The 21,009-nt window shown below is 51.0% G+C and overlaps 2 protein-coding genes across 5 annotated transcripts in view; one reads left to right on the top strand and one right to left on the bottom strand.

The window, feature by feature from the left end:
- Window positions 1–1,552, top strand: part of RYR1 (ryanodine receptor 1) — a 124,152-nt gene extending 122,600 nt beyond the window's left edge. For both annotated transcript variants that reach the window (XM_053605582.1, XM_053605581.1), the window contains 5 exons: window positions 116–272; window positions 690–754; window positions 844–944; window positions 1,124–1,175; window positions 1,316–1,552. In XM_053605582.1, coding sequence (XP_053461557.1) covers window positions 116–272; window positions 690–754; window positions 844–944; window positions 1,124–1,175; window positions 1,316–1,411 — 471 coding nt within the window. In that variant the 3' untranslated portion in view covers window positions 1,412–1,552. The remainder of the gene's footprint in view (window positions 1–115; window positions 273–689; window positions 755–843; window positions 945–1,123; window positions 1,176–1,315) is intronic.
- Window positions 1,553–1,624: 72 nt separating this feature from the next.
- Window positions 1,625–20,436, bottom strand: MAP4K1 (mitogen-activated protein kinase kinase kinase kinase 1). Of its 3 annotated transcripts, XM_053605574.1 has the most exons (31): window positions 20,222–20,436; window positions 20,006–20,063; window positions 19,793–19,883; window positions 18,941–19,005; window positions 17,160–17,215; window positions 17,024–17,071; window positions 16,802–16,844; window positions 16,648–16,720; window positions 15,971–16,102; window positions 15,518–15,580; window positions 15,327–15,408; window positions 14,699–14,815; window positions 14,389–14,467; window positions 13,921–13,979; window positions 13,801–13,841; window positions 13,670–13,717; window positions 12,772–12,814; window positions 12,266–12,428; window positions 12,104–12,186; window positions 11,683–11,767; window positions 10,409–10,485; window positions 10,269–10,329; window positions 8,230–8,338; window positions 8,085–8,143; window positions 7,789–7,892; window positions 7,055–7,229; window positions 6,696–6,758; window positions 6,394–6,483; window positions 6,240–6,310; window positions 5,130–5,185; window positions 1,625–1,807 (listed from the first exon to the last, which is right to left on the bottom strand). In XM_053605574.1, exons 1-31 carry the CDS (start codon window positions 20,318–20,320, stop codon window positions 1,738–1,740), a joined length of 2,463 nt encoding a protein of 820 aa, XP_053461549.1. In that variant the 5' UTR covers window positions 20,321–20,436; the 3' UTR covers window positions 1,625–1,737. The 3 variants fall into 3 exon arrangements, with proteins under 3 accessions (XP_053461549.1, XP_053461550.1, XP_053461551.1); XM_053605575.1 differs by lacking the exon at window positions 6,240–6,310 and having other exon boundaries at window positions 20,222–20,398; XM_053605576.1 differs by lacking the exons at window positions 19,793–19,883; window positions 20,006–20,063 and having other exon boundaries at window positions 20,222–20,385.
- Between the last annotated feature and the right edge of the window lie 573 nt (window positions 20,437–21,009).

The following is a 21,009-nucleotide window of genomic DNA, read 5'->3' as shown; positions in this document are numbered from 1 at the left end:
ACAGAGGTCAATTACGATTAGTTGTGTCTGCAGCCCTTCCTTGCCCATGGCGCCTGCTGGTACTCAGTGGATGTGGAATGACTGAACCAGTGACCAGTATGCTCCCCTCCCTCAGTGTTACCTGTTTCACATGTATGTGGGTGTCCGGGCTGGCGGAGGCATCGGCGATGAGATCGAGGATCCAGCCGGCGACGAATATGAGCTCTACCGGGTGGTCTTTGACATCACCTTCTTCTTCTTTGTCATTGTCATCCTCCTGGCCATCATTCAGGGTCAGTGCTGGCCAGGGGCGTGGGAGAGGGTGCTTAATGCCCAGAGGCAGGCTAGATCCATGGCTAAGAATGCATGCCCAAGATCCAGTCTGCCTGGATTCATGTCCCAGCTCTGCCTCTTCCTACTGTGAGACCTTAGGCGATGACGGAATCAGGTCCTTAGTTTTTCATTCTGCAGACTGAGGTGTTAATGGTCCTAACCTCATAGGGTTATGGTGAGGACCAAGTTGAATCATACATGCTAAATGCCTGGCTTACGTGCTCAATAAACGCTTGGCATTATTTTTCTTCTGAGGGAAGCACTATGAGATTAGGGATAGGGGGGCTGGAGGGCAAAGCCCAGAGGTAGGGATCCAGAGGAGGAGGAATATGAGCTGGGTCAGAGATCGGGCACTGATCTGCTTCCTGCCACCTCAGGTCTGATCATCGACGCTTTCGGGGAGCTCAGAGACCAACAAGAACAAGTGAAGGAGGATATGGAGGTGGGTCTTGTCTGGGAGAAACCAGAGGGATTACGGAACCTGTGGAAGTCAAATGGGCCTTGACTCTGATCACTCTTCACCACTCGCAGACCAAGTGCTTCATCTGCGGAATCGGAAGTGACTACTTCGACACGACACCGCACGGGTTTGAAACTCACACGCTAGAAGAGCACAATCTGGCCAATTACATGTGAGTGAGGGCCCGCTGACCAATCAGAAGGGTGGGGCGGGACGCTGACAGGGAGGGGAGGGATACTGAGCCTGGGCTAGGGGGAAAAGGGTGTGGCATCCGTGTGGGTGGATTCCCAGCCAGCCAATCAGAAGGAAAGGATGGTTCTGACCTGTTTCTCGCGGCCCTCCCACCCTTAGGTTTTTCCTGATGTATTTGATCAACAAAGATGAGACAGAACACACGGGTCAGGTGAGAGGGTGTTAAAGAGAGGACAGTGGGCGGGGACATGGAGAGCTTTAATATAAGGCCAATCAGCAGGTGGCATCTAAAAAGCTCGTTTCAAGATCAAGCGTTTGAAGATGTGACCAATTCCTATCCCCCAATCCCAGGAGTCTTATGTCTGGAAGATGTACCAAGAGAGATGCTGGGATTTCTTCCCGGCTGGTGATTGTTTCCGCAAGCAGTATGAGGACCAGCTTAGCTGAGACAGCCCCAGCTGACCCTCCACCCACACCTCAAGTGCCTTATTCTCACAATCAAGCCCCTTGGCTCCCCAAACCCCCTTTCCTTTCAAGGCAGCTGGGGGAGAGGTGACCTCGTACTGAAGAAATAAAGCCTGTACTACACCCTTGGTGTCATTGTGTTGGGTTGTTGAGGAGTTGGCATCCAGAAATTCAACTCTCCCCTGAAAAAACAAGTTGACAGCAAAGGCTGAAGTCATATTTATTGGGAATGAGGACGAGTCATGACCACTAGTGTGTCTATTGAAGAGGGAGATGTAGGGACTAGTTCCTAACACCCTCCTAGGGACTCATTCTTGGATGTAGAGGTTGCTGGGGGCAGTAGGATCATCTGCTGGGCGTGTCTCCACCACTACAGGCCTGGGGAAGGAAGAAAGAATTTACTTCATTCATTCATTCCCTTATGCATTCACTCATTCATTCATTCACAAAGTAGTTAATAGAGACTGTGCCAGCCCAATGCTGGGCTACAGCAGTGAATAAGTAGACATGGTCCCTGCCCATGGGGAGCTCGAAGTTTAGAGAGGGAGACCAACATGAATCAGTGAATTATATAAGTGCAGAGAAGCATGGGGTACATGGCAGGGAAACCTAACCCAGGAGGTTAGCCAAGGTACCCCCAAAGAATAAATAGTAGAGCCTAAAGGAGACTAAGGAAGGTACTTGGTGAGGGAGGAGTGTTCTGGGCAGAAAGAAAAGTCTGTGCAAAGGCTTTGAGGTGAGAAAGAGCAGTCAGAGCATGGCCAGATATGTCACAGCCTTGTGTCACAAGAGGATTTTAAGCAGGGAGAGAACAACATGCTCAGATTTGGATTTTACAAAGACCCCTCTGGCATATCAAAAGGGAACAGGGGCTCCTTAAAGGGGCTCCCACTGGCTAAATCTGGGACTATTTGTGCCTCAAAATAAACAATGAAGACACTAGATTATACCACAGAGAACAAAATAGAAATCCTACCCTATAAATATATACAACTATTATGTACCCATAATAATTAAAAATAAAAACATTTTAAAAAAAGAATAAAACAGAAATCCATGAGACCATGCTGACATAAAGAAAAATGATAGAAAAGAGACAACTCTTCCCTCCAGACAGAAATAGGCCAACAGAAGGCCAACTAATAATGAATGACAGAAAACCACCATTTGGTAAGCACCCTAACAATAGCAAAAATCATCAATAGATTCTAAAACTAGTGAGTAAAAATCTGATGAAAAAGAGTATATTTACATAATCTAGTCTCAATTAATTGACCCCAAAGATGCTTATTATTACAGAAGAAAAAGAACAACTTTATAGCACAGAAAATTGTCTGACTATACCTTAACTAAATAATCAAAGTTGTTTTTTTTTTTTTTTTATTGTTGGGGATTCATCAAGGGTACAATAAACCAGGTTACACTGATTGCATTTGTTAGGCAAAGTCTCTCTTGCAATCGTGTCTTCTTTTTAGAGACAGAGTCTCACTTTGTCACCCTTGGTAGAGTACGGAGGCATCACAGCTCACAGCAACCTCCAATTCCTGGGCTTAGGTGATTCTCTTGCCTCAGTCTCCCGAGTACCTGGGACTACAGGCACCTGCCATAATGCCCAGCTATTTTTTGTTGTAATTTGGCCCAGGCCAGGTTTGAACCCACTGCCCTCAGTATATAGGGCTGGCGCCCTACCTACCGAGCCACAGATGTTGCCCATAAATGACCAAAGTTAATAACACCAGTAATGGACAGACTGACACCATGTGCCTCCCAATAGGATGCACTGAGGAGGACACAACATATCTGTGGTGTTCCTGCCCAAAATGCATGACCTGGACACCTCAAACTCAACTGAAGAGTACTTTTTTATACACTTCAAAAATGTCAAGGTCATGAAAGAGAAAATAAGTCTGAAGAGTTGTTTCAGGCTAAAGACAAAAGAAACCTGACTCCTAAATACAACCCATGATTCTGAATTAAACTCTGAACCAGAAAAAAGAAATTGATTTTTTTTTTTTTTTTTTAGACAGACTCTCACTTTGTTGCCCTGGGTAGAGTGCCGTGGTATCATCACAGCTCACAGCAACCTCAGCAACTTCAAACTCTTTGGGCTCAACAATCCTCTTGCTTCAGCCACCAGAATAGCTGTATAGGTAACCACCACAACACTCAGCTACTTTTTCAATTTTTAGTAGAGGCAAGGTTTTGATCTTGCTCAGGCTGGTCTCAAACTCCTGAGCACAGGCAATCCACCCGCTTGGCCTCCCAAGGTGCTAGGGTTACAGGTATGAGCCACAGGGCTTGGCCTTTTTTTTGTTATAAAGGGCATACTGTAACAACTGGTAAATGGGAACATGAATTGGAAAGTAGGAACTTCTCAGTGTTGTTTTCTTGATTTTGACAGCTGCATCGTGGTTTGTAAGTACATTCTAGCTTTGATGCAGAACATACACTGAAGTATGTAGGGGTCATCATGTCTGCCAGCATACTCCCAAATACTCAGAACAAAATTACGTACACACATGTATGTGTATGTGTGTGAGTATGTAAGAGTGCGTGTATGAAAGAGAAGGATAAAGCAAATGTGGTTTTAAAAAGTTAACATCAGGGTGGCACCTGTGGCTCAGTGGATAAGGCACTGGCCCCATATACTGAGGGTGGTGGGTTCAAACCTGACCCTGGCCAAACTGCAACAAAAAAATTGCCAGGCATTGTGGCGGGCACGTGTAGTCCCAGCTATTAAGGAAGCTGAAGCAAGATAATTGCCTAAGTCCAGAAGTTGGAGGTTGCTGTGAGCTGTGTGACGCCACAACACTCTACCGAGGGTGATAAAACGAGACTCTGTCTCTACAATAAAAATAAATAAATAAATAAGTTAACATCTAGGAAATACAGGTTAAAAGGATATAAGACTTTTGTGTATTATTTTTGTAACTACTCTTATTGTAAAAATAAAAAGTAAAAAGTCACTTTTTTTTTCTTTTGAGACAGAGTCTCACTATGTCACCCTGGGTAGAGTGCTATGGCATCACAGCTCACAGCAACTTCAAACTCTTGGGCTTAAGCGATTCTCTTACCTCAGCCTCCCAAGTACTGGGACTACAGGTACCTACCACAACGCCCAGCTATTTTTTGGCTGCAGTTGTCATTGTTGTTTGGCAGGCCTGGGCTGGATTTGAACCTGCCAGGCTGGGTGTATGTGGCCGGTGCCCTTGCCGCTAAGCTACAGGCGCTGAGCCACTCACTTTTTTTTTTGAGACAGTTCTCAAATTATTGCCCTGGGTAGAATGCCATTGCATCCTAGCTCACAGCAACCTCCAACTCCTGGCTCAAGCAATCCTCTTGCCTCAGTTTTGTATTTTTAGTAGAGATGGGAGTCTTGCTTTTTCTCAGGCTGTCTCGAACTCATGACCTTAAGCTATCCACCTGCCTCGGCTTCCCCAAGAGCTAGGATTACAGGTGTGAGCCACTGTGCCCATCCTGAAAAGTCATTTTTAATAGTTACAAACTGAAAATAAAATACAAACATAAAATGAAAATGCCCCTTTGGCTTCACCACAAGGAACAGACTATAGGGATGGGGATACCAGGTGAAAGGCTGCCCAGGCCAGTGTAACCTAGTTGGGGACACCTCAGTATGGCCTCTCCAAGTCAAAAGCCCCTCTCCCTTGGCCCCATCCTCTGTCCCCTTTTTAAGACTTACTTGGGAGAGCCAAGCAGACGAAAGGTGAGGGTGGGATCTCTCAGCTCCTGCAGCAGCTGGGTGGAAGAAAAGTGTGTATCAGCACCTAGAACAACACTCTGCTCTCCCTGCAAACATGGCTCCTTAAAGAGTACAAGGAACTGACTCTGAATGCCTAGCCTCAGGTCCAAAAACAATCATTTTTACTAACACCATGCACCAAATGTGTGGCCCTCAGGCAAGCTATTTAACCTCTCTGTGCCTCTGATTACTAACCTGTGAAATCATAGGTGGTAGTGAAGATTAAAGAAAATACTGAAGTGTAAGGACTTTACAGTGTCTGACACAGTGTTCTATGAGACAAGTACCACGCCATTATATTTCCCAAATAAGGACAGTGAGGCACAGGAAGGTTAAGCCATTTGCCTAAGATCACTAAGCTGGATTCCAACCCAGGCAGTATGGTCTATGCTCTCCCTCATCCATATAGCTTTGTTGGGGAACAGCGACTCAAAGAAAAGCCAAGTTCTTTGCACAAAGTGGCTCACAATGACACTGGGACTTGAGATTTGGGGGTAGAGAAGGGGATCTGTCTGAACTGAAACTGGAGGAAACTTCTCCCCAGGACTTCACTGGGTGACTCAGTTTTTTTTTTTCTTTTTATTAAGTCATATATACATAGATCATGAATAATTTATGCATTTGTGGTGTACAATGTATTGATATTTTTACACAATTTGGAGTGCTTCCATCAAACTAATTAATATAGCTTTCACCTCATTTACTTGATTATTGTGGTAAGACATTTATGTTCTATACTTGATAGATTTGACTTGTTCCCTTGCAATATGCTCCACAGGTGTGGTCCCACCGTTCACCCTCCCTCTATCAAACCTCCCCCCTCCACTCCCTTCCCTCTCCATTTCTCTCCTTCATCCTGGGCTATAAATGTGATCTATCTTTCATAACAAAGTATGAGGAAATATAAATTAGTTTCATAAAAGTACTGAATACACTGGATACTTTTTCTTCCATTCTTGAGATAGGTGACTCAGTCTTCACCCCTAGCTGATGAATGTGGTGACTGAGGTGGGAGGAGCAGAGCTGTGAGGTTAGGGTGGAGGAGCTTACCTGGTCGGAGCCTAGAGCCCACACCTGCACTCCATGCTTCCAAAAAGCTTGAAGCTGACCCCCGACCATAGCTGGGGAGAAAGCAGTGCACGTTCCCCTCAGGAACCATTTGAGCCTCTACCCCTTCCCTGGGCCCTCCCATCCCTGCACATACCCACAGCTTCCACTGCCTCAGTCATAGGGATCTCATGTGTGCGAAGGCCCCGGACTGGTGCTCCCTCCGGGGTCACCAGCTTCAGAGAGCCTGGAAAGGGGCAGAGACAGAATTTTAAGAACTGGAAGCAGGGTTTAGAGGATTACTAAAGGAGCGGGCAACAAATTCATTGTGAAAAAGTAAGTAGGACGGGGATAAGGCCTAGAAGGGCTTAAGGGGTTCTGAGAGGCAAAGGTTGGGGCCAGAGGTCTATGGATGGGAAAGAGAGTGGGGAAGGGAAGGGGAGAGGAGAAGATTCTTACCATCCATCAACACCATTACCGTATCTTCCTCTACCTGGGTCACCTGCACTGGTCCCTTGTGCTCTGTTTGGGAGAAGGTGGGGTTTAACGTCCAGCTTCGCCTGGTCCCCCTGTCGCACACCGCCCCTAAAGGCCAGTCCCTCCGCCAGGCACCCCTCAAGCGCGGAGCCTAAACCCCTCCCACCATCCAGGCCCCACCCCATCATCAATCTCACCAGTTAAATAAAACCCACCATTCTTCCTCCCCGCCCCCTTCTAGCCCTTCTTCAGTACCACGCGGTCCCAGGTTAAGCACCGTCCAGCCACTCAGACCCACGCCTCTCAGCTGCCTGCCCTCAGCGAGACTCCGGCCCGCTCACCGGTGCTCATCTCGCCCAGCCAGCAGGACAGAGCGCCGAAGCGCACGGTGTGGAAGAGCACCGACTTCGCCGGCCTCCCGGGACTGACGCCGATGCACACGGCGGGCAGCTCAGAGCCTGGCCCGGTCAGCAGCGCGAACACTGGCAGAGGCGTCGGTAGTGGGAACAGCACCTGCTGCGGGCCGCGGGGGGCGGGCGGGAGGGCTCAGAGGGGGCTTGGGGCGGGGCCAGAGAAGGGCGGGACCCGGGAGCTGGCTTGAGATTTCCGAAACCTGGCCCTCAGTCTGTGGAGGTGCCATCTACAAATTTAAGGGAGTAAGGCCTCAGAGGGCTTAAGTGGTCCCTACTTAGAAACAGAGGTGCGATCTCAGAGAGTGTGGCTTCCGTTTGGGGGCGTGCCACAGAAAGGCATGGGCGTCGAAGGCAGCAAAACCTACTTAAAGACTCAAAAGAGACACGTCCTAAATAAGGTCTCCTTATTTGGGACCTGGCGGCGGAGCATAGGGCCTGAGGAATAATTATGCCCAGGTGTGAGGAGCAGAGCTTCAGGATCTGGAAGCCCTCGGAAGCAGAGCCTCCAGCTCAGGCGGGGTGGGTGGGAGGGGCCTCCGGGAGGTTGAGGCGGGGCCTAGGCGGAGGCGGGGCTTCACGGAGCCCTCAACAGAAGCCTAAAGGGTGGAAGGCACCTGTCATGGCATCCCTAGAGTCCTCAGCAAACTCCCTAGGCCCCTTACCCGGACGAGCAGGAACTTGTTCATAGGCTGATACCACTGAAGGAGGACCACAGATGTCTCCAGTGCCCCGCACAGAAAAGGGCCCCCGGAGCTTGCACCCTCCGCTGTAGGGATGAGCAAGGATGCGTTAGGATTAATCCCCGCACCCCAGGCCCCGCGCTAGGCCCACACAACCACACATCTTTCCCTGGGCTCTGGACACTGCCTTAACTCTGCAACCTGCTCGGCAGATGAAGCCCGGGCCCTACCCTTGGCTCAGCCCTGCCTTCTATCTGCACACCCACAGAGTCTCTCACCCACACAACACGCCCGGCAGCCTTTGGTGTCCTGGATCTTGGTGGAGACCATGTTCTTCCTGAAAAAATGAAGGTGTGAAGGAGGGTGAACAGCAGTAGGGGGAGGAGGGCCTTTGGTGTCTGTGGTGCTATTGGGAGCTGGTACCTTGCCAGTAGCCGGTGGGGGCTAATGTGAGCGATGGGGCTTCCTGCTCTGGTCTCTTTCCGTTCCAGCAGGCCCAGGATACTATGAGAATACAGGTGGGGGGTCTTTCCTGCAGTGTGTGTGTGAGGGGAAGCAGGCAGTTATAGGACCCTGGTTCCCACCTTCTTTCCTCCATCCTTTCATTCAGCCTCATCCCTTCCTCTGAAACTCCCAAGCCTGAAATTCTCAAGCACTTTTCACTCATTCATTGCTCACTGGATGTACTTTAAAGACCTTTGGTAGGGCAAGCCTGCTGTGCTTGGCCATAGTGAACAGTAGCAAGCAGAACAAAAAGGTTCCTTGCCCTCCTAGTACTTGTAGCCACATAAGAAACCATAGACTGGGTGGTGCCTGTGGCTCAATGAGTAGGGCACCGGCCCCATATACCGGAGGTGGCAGGTTCAAACCTGGCCCAGGCCAAAAAACTGCAAAAAAGAAAGAAACCATAGACACCCAATCAGATGAAGTTACACATATACTACACACACAACCAAATTTAAGAAGAAACACATGGGCAGTGCCTGTGGCTCAGTAAGTAGGGTGCTAGCCCCATATACTGAGGGTGGCGGGTTCAAGCCCAGCCCCAGCCAAACTGCAAAAAAAATAGCCAGGCGTTGTGGTGGGCGCCTGTAGTCCCAGCTACTTGGGAAGCTGAGGCCAGAGAATCGCCTAAGCCCAGGAGTTGGAGGTTGCTGTGAGCTGTGAAACCACAGCACTCTACCAAGGGTGATAAAGTGAGACTCTGTCTCAAAAAAAAAAGAAGAAACACATCCATGGGGTACTCTGGGAAGCCAAGGTGGGAGGATCACTGGGGCTCAGGAGACTAACCTGAACAAGAGCGAGACCCTGTCTCTACTAAAAGTAGGGCGGTGTCCCCATATACCAGAGGTGGTGGGTTCAAACCCAGCCCTGGCCAAAAAAAAGAAAAGAAAAACTAGCCAGGTGTGATGGCAGGCTGTAGTCCCAGCTACTAGGGAGGCTGAGGCAGGAGGACTCCTTGAACCCAGGAGTTTGAGGTTAATATGAGCTAGGCTCATGCCATGCAGTCTGGGCCACAGAGTGATTCAGTCACACATACACAAAAACACATCTATAAATGCTTCTAACTTGTCATCACATGTGATATTAACTAGCTCATCAATTCTATTTGGCTTGGTATTTCCTTCACAACTGGAAATTCTTTTACACAAAACATTTATAAAACAGTAACACAGATTGGTTTTTAATCTACAACTTGCTCACTCAACCTTAGTTAAGTGTGGAATAAGTTCTCATTGTCATCTGAACATGAAAGCTATTTAAAAACTATTATAGAGGCTCGGCACCTGTAGCTCAGCGGCTAGGGCAGTAGCCACATACACCAGAGCTGGTGGGTTCATATACAGCCCAGGCCCACCAAGCAACAATGACAACTACAAACAAAAAATAGCCCGGCGCTGTGGCAGGCGCCTATAATTCCAGCTACTTGGGAGGCTGAGGCAAGAGAATCGCTTAAGCCCAAGAATTTGAGGTTGCTGTGAGTTGTGATGACACAGCACTCAGGGTGACAGCTTGAGACTCTGTCTCAAAAAAAAAAAACTATTATAGAAATTGTCTCAAAACTGACTGAAGAGGGAGATTATTGTGAGCCCCATCTTACAGATGGGGAAAACTGAGGCTCAGGGAGCACGGTGAAAAAGTGGCTCAGGCTCTGAGATGGGGGAACCTAAGTGTTTTCAGCTGTCCCTATCTACTTCCCATTCCCCTAACCCAGGCGTCCTCAAACTGCGGCCCGCAGGCCACATAAAGCGGTGTGAATTGTATTTGTTCCCATTTTGTTTTTTACTTCAAAATAAGATAAGCGCAGTGTGCATAGGAATTTGTTCATAGTTTTTTTTTTTTTAACTATAGTCCGGCCCTCCAACGGTCTGAGGGACAGTGAATTGGCCCCCTATTGAAAAAGTTTGAGGACACCTGCCCTAACCCTTGATCCCACTTCTCCCCACAACCCACAGCCAGACCTGAGAGAGACATGAGGACATTGTTGATGGAGTACACCCAGGTAGTCCGGTTAGGAAAGAGCTGCAGAGACAGGGAAGATGGCTCCTGTGACACCCCAGCAACCACCAACTCCAGCCCCTGTCCTTGCCCCATCCCTCACCATCTCCAGTGTGGCCTCCTGGTCATTCCGGTTCAAGATGAAGATGCCTTCTTCTGCACCCAGGAGCAGGTGCTGGTCTGGGGGACAAACATTGAGGATACTGAGAACTACCCCATTTGGGGGACCTTCCAGATTCCTGCCTGTATGATCCCAAACTCTCACCCCCAGCTCTAACCATCTATTCCCTCTCACCCCAAACTGACACTCCCAACCTCTATTTCCCCCCCTAAAATCCTCACCAGTCCCTTAAACTAGTTTCATTCTTCTCTGCCTGTGACTTGCTATGTTCCGATGGGCCACAAATCCTGGCCCTCCTTTCCTCAATTCTGACCCCAACTTTAGACCTGCCCCCCAAAATAGCCCTCTAAATTCTAGCCCTCTTTCTCCCCAGTTCTGATCCCAAAATGCTAATGCTGTCTTGCACTGATCCTCAAACTCAGACACTCCCAAATATGACATTTCCTTTCCAGTGTGACACCCCAAACTGTGACACCCCAAACTCTGATGTGTGTTTCTTTAATTTGACTCCATCACTGACTTTGTCTCCCTATCTTTGATCTCCAAACTCTGTTCTTTTCTCTTTTTTTTGTGGTTTTTGGCTGGGGCTGAGTTTGAACCCGCCACCTCCAGCATATGGGACCGGCACCTTACTCCTTGAGCCACAGGTACCACCCAAAGTCTGTTCTTTTCTGCTGTATTCTTTTTTTTCTTTTTTTTAAGACAAAGTCTCATTTTGTTGCCCTCTGTAACGTGCGATAGCGTCATACCTCACAGCAACCTCAAACTCTTGGGCTCAAGCGATTCTCTTGCCTCTGCCTCCTGAGTAGCTGGGACTATAGGCACCGGCCACAACAATTTTTTTGTTTAGCAGGCCTGGGCTGGGTTCAAACCCACCATCCCCAGAGCATGTGGCTGGCACCCTAACCACTAAGCTACCAGCGCCCACCCTTTGTTGTATTCCGATCTCCAAAATTCTTGATCCCAAAATGCTGATGGCAGTCTCTCTACCATTAACCTCCAGCAGAGCTTCTGTCCTCCCATCCTGGCCCTCTAGTTTTCATTATCCAACTTATCTTCCCTCTACTCATCTTTGATCCCCAAATCCCAACTAAACCATAGGCTCTGACCTGTCTCAAGTGGCCAGCCCCCAGCCCCATCAAGACCTTCCCCAGTCCCTGCCTTTGCTTTGTGCCTTCTGTTAAGGCTCCTCCCCCTCCCTACTTTTGCTCCTCAGCCCCCAACCCAGGAACTCCCTGACCCTCCTGAATGCCCACCCTTGGTGGAGGGGTGTGTCCAGGCAGCTGTGCTGTGGATCCGGAGGGGGCAGCCATTGAACAACTTTACCAGAAGGGCACATCCCTGAGCAGGCCACACAAGGCCAGGCAGCAGATCCAGCCAAGGAAAGCAAGGAACAAGAAAGTGCAGGGGTTAGGAGTCTGCAGCAAGGGTACCTGGGTTCAAATCCTGCCTCTGCTACCTCAAGGTATACATACGAACTTGGGCAAGCTACTTAGCCTCTCTGAGCCTCAGTTTCCCCATCTGTGAAACTAGGGCTCCTATCTCGGTCGAGCACAGGAAAAGTGCTCAGCAAACATTACCTATCATTATCAGTTCTCCCACCCGCTCCCCACCCCCACCAGGCATCCCCAGCCCCATCCAGAGATGCAAGTCCTCAGAATAGTAGTTGGCCCTTACCTTCCTCTTCATCTTTTCCTTCTTGGGAGGCAGTAGTGGGGGCTGGTCAGGCTCCTGGGAGGCTGGGTTCCATAGTGAGGGTTCTGAGAGGGGGTGGGAGAAAATCAGCCCCCAAGGTCACCCCACCCCTACCCACCCTCCACCCCAGCCTGTCCCCATTACCTGAATGGGCAGTGAGGTGGGGGCTGCCGGTGGCTGGGGGAGGCCTAGGACGTGGAGTGCGTGGAGGGGGCCCACTGGCACACCGGACCAGCACCCCTGGGCTCAGCTGCCCTTCATCCTTTGGCCCCCCAGGACCCTCATCTGATGGAGAACGGAACTTGGGCTTTAGAGTAAGGAAAGGAGTGTGGGAAAATATATCAGATGATTGCAGAGAGAGGGCACCCTTCTATGACTCCATTCCTTTGCTCCAACAGGACTGACAGCCATGGCTCTGACCCTCCCGACAATGTCTTGCTGCTACTCCAGTCTTGCCCTCTGACACCCTACCTGGGACATCAACACACTCCAGAATTAATGGGCCAATGATAGATCCATCAGTGCTATGAGGCTAAATATTTTGAATCCCACCCCTAGATTGAAGGATGCCACTCCCAGATCCCCACCTTGGACTCCCAGCCCTAGAGAGCCCAGTATCCCAGCCTCCCATCCCCGACCTAGGGCCTTACCTTGGGGGGCAGTGGAGGAGGTATGTCCTCAGCAGGGGTGGGGCTGAAACAAAAAGATGGGGTAAGCAGGCAGGGGTCTGGGGAACAAAAACTAGGGGAAGATGGGAAGGTTTGAGGCTGGAACCTGGGATTGGAGTCTGAGGAGAGGAGAGTAAAGGGTGACTGGGTCTGGCTGGAGCTGAGGATTAAAGGACTAATGATGATGGTGATAACAGGAACAGCACCTCTTAGAGAATGAGTGGTGACAATGCACCAAGCCTTTGAGTCTTTATACCTAGCGACACAGGTAACATCAGCACCTGTGGACCAGGCTTTTACTTCGTGCTGGTGCCACACATGGGCTATGACATACAAGATGGGTAGAATGTATGAGTGAGTGAGTTCACCTGAGCCTGACTCTGGGCTTGGGGACTGGGGAATGTGGGGCCCAGGGCTCAGGGTCTGGCCTTTGGGAAATTTCCAGGGACCAAGGTTCAGCCTGAGGCTGGGAAAGAAGATGAGAAAAGATGTGGGCTGGGGTGGGGGTGACATCAGGGAAGTGTTTGAGATTCGGATATAGTGGAGGCTCCAGGGCAGAGGAGGATAAGTGGGGTTAGGTCTGGGGTTGAGGGCAGGTGAGGGCTGAAGTTGGGGTCAGGTCACAGGTCATATGAGAAGCTGGAGAGAAAGTAGGCTAGAGCTGGGATTGGGTGGATCAGGAGTGGGAGGTGAAGGAGTGAAGGGAGGTGGGAGCAGGGAACAAGGCTTAGGAAGGGAGGAAGTGGGGAGGGAGGGAGAAAAGAAGAGAGGGAGGGAGGAAGGAAGGCAGGCAGGAAGGCAGGCAAGCCACAGGAGGCTCAAGGGTGAAGGCAAGCTGGGGGCCTGCAGGAAGATGAGGCTGAGGTGGGGCTATGCTTACATGTCCACGTCATCATAGTCATCATCATCAGACTCTGACAGATGCCGCCTGAAGAGTGACAGGAATCAGCTTCAGGGCTCCCAATCACATCCCAGCCCCTTCCCCACCTACCCAGGGACCCCTGACCTGACCTGGGGCTGCTCCAGAAGTCTTTGGGGGGCTGTAAGCGAGCCTGTGGGATAGGAAAGATGTCAGCAGTGGCCTAAGGGGATTCAGAGGGCACCTGGGGAGAGCGGAGGAAGGCAGCTCACTGTGTCAACTGGGGGTCTGGTCTCCAGTCCTCTGAGCTTCCTGAATTCCATGTGCCGCCCTGCGTGGGGGAAGGGAACCACAGTGAGCTGGGGCAGGGGGGGTGAGACGTTGCTGGAAATAGAGGAGAATTGGGGGATTTTGAAGCTAAGATCTTGGGACTGGAACTGTCCCTTGGAGGAGAGGTCTTGGTTTATGTAGGGGTTTCATTTGTGAGTCTAGCTTTGAGATCAGGGAGGTGGGAGCTCAAAGTCATTACAGAACATTTGTTTTCAGCATCCATTGGGTGTTGGGGTCTCTTCTGGGGTCTGGGTGGTGATGAGGGGCTCTTTATAGGTCAGAGAGGTGGGGATCTCCATGGTCATTTTGTAGATCAGGTGGTAGAGGATTTCTGGTGGTGTGATGATAGAGGGGGCAGGGATCTCTGGCATCTATGATAGGGTCAGATAACTTTAGGGTTTTCTACTCACGACAGCAGTCTGCATCTGGGACCCCCAGAGAGCTGGACCGGTGGGTAGATTTGATACGCCGAGGAATGGCAGGGGGTAGCTAGGCAGAGGGGCAGCCGCATCAGGGCTCATGACCCCCAAGCAGCCCCACTCTGTGGGCCCAGTTTTGAGCCCTCCTCTCCTCCAGGCCTCCTGTGCCCAGGCTGGTGCCAAGCTCCCCATCCTCCTGCCCTGTGCCCCTTCTCAGGTAGCAGGAAGGCACTCCCAGCAGGGGGGGCAGCCTGAGCAAAGGCCAAGAGTGGCCAGTGCTCTGGCTGGCCAAGGCCCTCACCTCAGGCTCCTCATCTTCGATCTCCCCAGTGAGGGCCCCCTTTCCAGGATTTCTCAGTTTGTCAAGAAGATCTAGAATCAGGCCTCTGTTCAGCCCAGGCTGAGCTACCAGTTGATGCTGGGGGAGGGGAAGAGGTGTCCATATCCGGAAAGCTGGTGCAGAGGGAAGGAGCTGGGGCTGGGGCTGGGGCTGGGGCTGGGGCTGGGGCTGGGGCTAGAGGACCTGTCTTAGGAATCCAGGGTGCGAAACTTTAGGAAGCTCAGAGGCCTGGGGGATTCTGAGACATTTTAAGAGATTAGAAGAATTTAGAGTTCTCTGAGAGGGCCTTGGAGCATCCAAGAATTGTCGTAGAGAGGACTGGGGTTCCCATGAAATTCAAGAGGATACTCAGGAATAAGTCTAGAGGCCCTTGGGGGGCCTCTAGAAACTCAGGGGATCTAGGAAAGGTCTGAGGTATAATTCTGAGGATCAGGGAGGGTTTCCTGGGAAATTCTGAGGGACTAGGGACTTTGAAAGGGCCATGGGGGTTCTGTGGAACTAAATTATCAAAATTCCAGGGAGTGTGGAAGCCCCCGAGGAATTCTGGAGTGAGAGTTTGGGGAGGGCTTCTCAGGGAAAAGAGGTTTACACTGAGCATCTTGGTGGCGCTGGGTCGTTTCTTGGGGCTCTTAGTAAGGGTGACTTTGACAAAGTTGTGGAAGGCAGCGGACCTTGGGAGGAAAAAGCCAGGTGCCAGGGTGAGAGGACCAGTGGCTTTCCCATGAGACCACCATCCCAGGTTCCATCCCCACTCTCTCACCCTGACATCATGCCTCTTACCATTTGCCTTTTTCCTTTAGCCGAGGGGGCTGGTAGCCACTTTTGGTCATGAGGAAGAGAACTCTAGAATAGCAGGGAAAGAATATGGGGTTCAGACCCCCAAGGGGGTCAGACCTCATGGTTTGAGGGGTTCCCAGTAGCATTGAGGTCAGCAGAGAGTGAACTGAGGGACAGAATGAGACCAATGGTCAGGTTTTCCGACACTAGCTGCCTCTCCTCATGGAAGCCATTTATCACTTTACAGAGCACATGCAAAGGGGGGCTTCAGGAGGGGACCCCTGAGTTGGAGACGCCTCATGTGGAAAGCGGAAGAAAAGGCTTTCCGTGGAGGGGGGGGATCTTTGGCGGTCTCCTATAAAGGGACCTGGATGTGGGTGGCAGATTGAAGGGTGGTCTGCAGGATCAGGGCTGGGCAGGGTCTTCAGGCCCAGGGGACCTGCCACACCTGCCTACCTCAGGGGGTGCACATCAAAGAGAGGTGGCTGCAGCTCAGCTAGTTCAATAGCTGTGATGCCCAGGGACCAGATGTCACACAGCTCATTGTATCCCCCCTTCAGGGCCACGGCCGCCACTTCCGGAGCCATCCTGGGGACAGAGACCCTCAGAGAGCCGAGAGTGGCATGGGAAGGAAGAGGGGAGGGACATGGAGAGGAGAATGGGGCAAAAAGAGCTAAGACACAGAGTCAGATGGAGAGAGACAAAGAGGGACAGACACAGTCAGAGAGACAGCGAGAAAGACAGGAACAAAGAGACAGAGGTGCCATGGACTGAGATAGAGGGAAAGACTGAAATAGGCAGCTGTGGAAGAACAAAGACCAAGAATAAAAATCAACACAGACTGGGCAGCGCCTGTGGCTCAAGGAGTAGGGCACCGGCTCCATATACCAGAGGTGGCGGGTTCAAACCCACCTCGGCCAAAAAAAAATCAACACAGATGCTGAGAGAGCAGGCAGGAGGGGCACAGAGACACAGGTAAATGGAAAACTCCGAGCCAAAAAGAACAGGAAGAGCTTCCGCGGAGAAAAGCATGGGCAGGGAAACAGAGCCAGGAAGGAGATTCCCTGGGAACTAGGGTGGGAAAAGCCACTGTCCCCCATTCCACCCCTGGCTGCCTGCTGGGCATCCCTTACCAGTAGGGTGTCCCAATGAAAGAGAGGCGTCTAGCCAGCGTCGCCCCAATCTGGGCTGAGATGCCAAAGTCAGCTGGAGGCAGGAGACATATAGTGAGTGATCTGGGGTCGCTTGACCCCTCAGACCCCCAACCAGCCCCCCAACCCCACTCACCCAGTCTGACCTCCCCCGCATCATTGATGAGGATGTTGGCTCCCTGGAGATGAGAAGGAAGCCTCGGAGATAAGAGGCTGCAGGAACCCCCTGCCCAGCACCCCTCCAAGCTCCACCTCACAGCTCAAGCCACCCTGCCGTGAGCCATGAGCCATGAGCCCCCATGCCACTCCCATCTCCTGGGCCCCATCCCTCAATGGCACCCCTCTGCCCCCAGACCACCTTGATGTCTCTGTGTATCTTCTTCTGTGAGTGCAGGTAGGCCAGTCCCTGGGAGAAGGGTGGGACAAGGGGGCTGTGAGTGTCTGGAAACCGGAGTGGGGCCTACCCCATCCCCAGGACCCCGGCCTCTCCTCACCTGCAGCACTTCCCGGCACACATAGCTAATCTGGAGCTCTGACAAAGAGCCTGTCACTGCAAAGGTCACCCAGCCAGGGCCAGGCAAGGTGTTGGATGAGAGCCAGGAAACCTGGGCTGGGGAGCCCTGGTCCCCACCCACACCAGCTGAGAGGGAGCCACAAGGGGAGGAGGGTGGGACCAGTGGGAGGAGGAGATGGCCGGGAAGATGGCAGTTGGGGACAGAGTGAGGCGGCAATACAGCTTAACAGAGGCCAGAGGAGGCAGGGAGCCATTCTTCAGATGTCCCCTGTGTGTTTACTATGTGCCTAGGACACAGCTAGAAACAAGGGACAGACATTCCTGCTCTCAGGGAGAGAACATTCCAGTGGGGGAGACAAAAAGCAAACAAGATAAATAAGCAAAAATATGTAGCCCTTGAGATGCTAATCAACAGTAGGAAGAATAATAAAGCAGAAATGGAAATGTGTGTGGGAAGGGTTGACATTTTACACAAAGTGGTCAGCAAAGGCTTCTCTAAGGTGACAGTGGCTGAAGAAGTGACAGTCCCACTCTGATGGGGAACAGAGAATGCAGGGCCAGGAAGGTAAAAGGGTGCCTGGTAGATATGAAAAGCAGCTGAGTGTGGGGAGGAAAGGAGTAGGAGGTGAGCTGGCCAGCTTGGGGTGGACCAGACAGGGAGTTTGGGCTTCTCCGAGGGAAGCAGGAGCCAGAGCTGTGGGCGGGCTCTCAACAGGGGAGTGATGTGACTTTGCAAAATGATGAATGGTAGAGAGACACAGATAGACAGAGACAAAGAGAAAGAAACAGGGACAGATCCAAACAGAAAGAGACAGAAAAAGATAATCAGAGACCAAAATGAAGACAGATATGCTGTATTTAGAAAGAGAGAGGCACAGAGAAGTGGAGAGGGAATCCCGGAGAGAGATGGAAGAGGTGGTCAGAGGTCGGGTCTGACAGAACGGCTGTGTGTTTCACTTCCTTTCTGTGTGCCTCAGTTACCCCCGGAGGACTTCTTCTGAAGTCCTTCCTCTTCTAACAGTTGAGGTCTACGACGGGAGGGAGTCAAAGAGATGGCCTAAGACAGCAGTGGGAATTAGAAATTCACAGAGGTGATCAGAGGCCAGCTCCACTGCCACCCTCAAATTCTCCAAGAGAATGAAAGGCAGACTGACAGAAAGAACCAGAAATTCATTCATTGATTCAACAAAAATTTGGCTGGGTGTGGTAGCTCACACCTGTTATCTTATCACTCTGGGAGGATGAGGTGGTGGATTGCTTGAGTTCAGGAGTTCGAGACTAGCCTGTGCAAGAGGAATACCCTGTGTCTACTAAAAAATGGAAAAAAGTAGTTGGGCATTGTGGTGGGCGCCTATAATCCCAGCTAGCTACTCAGGAGGCTGAGGCAAGAGGGTCACTTGAGCCCAAGAGTTTGAGGTTGCTGTGAACTATGATGATGCCATGACATAGTCAGGGTGACAGAGTAAGACTCTGTCTCAAGAAAAAAAAAAAAAATTGGGCACCTATGAGCTAGAAAATGCAGAAATATCAAACACACAAATAGGCCTTGGCAAGAAAATGCAGAGAAAAGCTGGGGAAGGAGAGATAGAGGAGGGTCGCTGCATACAGAAAGACAGAGGCTGGGCCCACTTGGTCCCTGTAACATCTCCAGCATCAGCAGGCTCAAAGGAGGGGCTCATTGTGTGAAGTAGGGACCAGAAAGTCAGAGATGGAAGAGGTGGATTAGGGAGGTGGGGTAGATGCCCTTGTCCTTCCTCTAACCTTGGTAGATGTCCTGGAGAGAACCAGCCCCACAGAATTCCATGCAGATCCAGAGCTTCTGCAACCTACAATGGTTCAAGAGTAATAATAATAATATCAGCAGTTCATTATTATTTATAGGTGAGCCCTAGTCCACTGTCTTATACTACTAGTTCAGTAAGAGCTTTACTGCAACAGCTCTCATCGCTCTGTCACCCCTTGCCCACCAGGGTGAGATTGTTCCATTCCCAGATAGATGAGAAAGTTAAGGCCAGAGAGGAAATATGTATTCAGAGGCAACGCAACTTGAACCTAGGTCTTTCAGCTCCAAACTCTGGGCACTCATCTGTAGTCCTATGCTAACCTGGGAATACAGAGCAGAGATCTCACAGGTTGCAGAGGGGCCCAGGGTGCCAGTTCTGAGAAGCTAAGGTCATTAGTGGGGCAACGAATATAAATTTGGAGGTCAGGGAATTTGGGGGTTTTCCTTCATGTTAAAGGAGCAGGGAGTGAAACTGGGGGACCCAAAGGGGAGAATGATGAGAGATTAGTTTTTTTAGGGGAATTGATTTCAGATTGTATTAATATGAAGGAATCATTTTGGAGACCCCTGGTCAGAAACTGGAGTTTAGATTGGGGATCTAGGTTAAGGCGTGCTCTAGTTAGAAGAGTGGGACCTCGGACTAGAGAACAGGTTAGGAGTGTCCCCATAAAAAATGAGGGTACAGGATTAGAGGTTAGGCGAGAGTACCCCAGTCAGAAATGGAAGCTCAGGATTGGAGATCAAATTAAGGGGTGGGTGCCCCTGTCAGAAACAGGAGTCTGGGTTAGGGTCTGAGCTGAGTTCCAGGGCGCAAGTCTAAAGCTCATCACCAGAGATAACTCCCATGGTAGGCCACGATATTGGCATGCCGGCAAGTTTTCAGCATGAGGATTTCCTTCTGAAGGGTGGAGACATCATCATCTGTAAGGAGGGGCAGGAGAGAAAAGGCTGCTTGCAGGGAGGGAGCTATGGGAGATGTGATCCCAGTGTCCCGGGAGGTGGGGTATGGATACAGGGAAGGATCTTCTGGGTTCCCTCCTCACCAGGCTCCATTTTCACCATCTTCAATGCCACCAGGTCCCCCGACACCTTGTCTCGAGCCTTGTAAAGGGGAAGTTGGCAGTCAGGCAGGCTCCACATGCCTTAGCATCCCTGAGCCAAGGCCAAGGACTGGGGCCCTCTTACACTCGTTTCCCTTCTTGGACCTCACTCCAAAAGTGATGGATTGAGGGTGATGGGGATGAAAGGGGCTTTCTCACCTTGAAGACTTCCCCATAGGTACCGCCACCCAGCCGCTGCAGCAGATCGTAATGATCACGGGGGTCCTTATTAAAAATGTCGGGGTCTGTAAAGTCCATTCCTGGGGGCCAGAGCTGGGCCTGTGCCCAGGGGCCAGCAGGGCCTCAGGGCTCAAGTGCTGGCACCTCCCTCCCTCCCCACAAGCCCTGCACCCGCCTTGCCTCCGCGGGCTGTGGCCTACCTCCTCCCCACTCTCGCTTCCTGCCCCAGCTGCACGGCTGTGCACTGGCTCCACCCCGTCCCCAGAGCTCTGAAAACCTATGACAGGCAGCTTGCCTAGGGACCCTGGGGACTATCCTTCACCCTCAAGGCCCAGGGCTGGATGTAAATGTGATGCAAAAGAACTTACTTATAACCTCGCTGGTACCCTAGCACCATTCCTCCCACTCCAACACCCCCCACCCCCGTTCTGAGCAGTTTAAAACCATAGTTTAACCTCTACTGGGTGCTTGAAGGTTTGCTCACAACCTGGGGGTGGCAGGTGTGCACAGGGATGGCTATGCATGGGGCACATACACGCACTTGTGTTGCCTCCTGCACGGTGTGCCAACGTGTAGATATGCACATGCCTGGATATTTGTGTGTACACATGTGGATGTACCCAGGATATGTACCTCCACATACATGGCACAAGTCTGTGCATTCAAGCCTGCAATGTACAGAACTTGTACACAAATAACTCCTGGTACCACAAGATACCCTCAGCCGCAAAACTGCAACTGAATGGAGACTGGGCGCAATCTGGCGG

The sequence above is a fragment of the Nycticebus coucang genome, chromosome 10 (assembly GCF_027406575.1).
Source record: "Nycticebus coucang isolate mNycCou1 chromosome 10, mNycCou1.pri, whole genome shotgun sequence".
NCBI lineage: Eukaryota > Metazoa > Chordata > Mammalia > Primates > Lorisidae > Nycticebus > Nycticebus coucang.
This window is presented reverse-complemented; position numbering and strand designations above follow the sequence as displayed.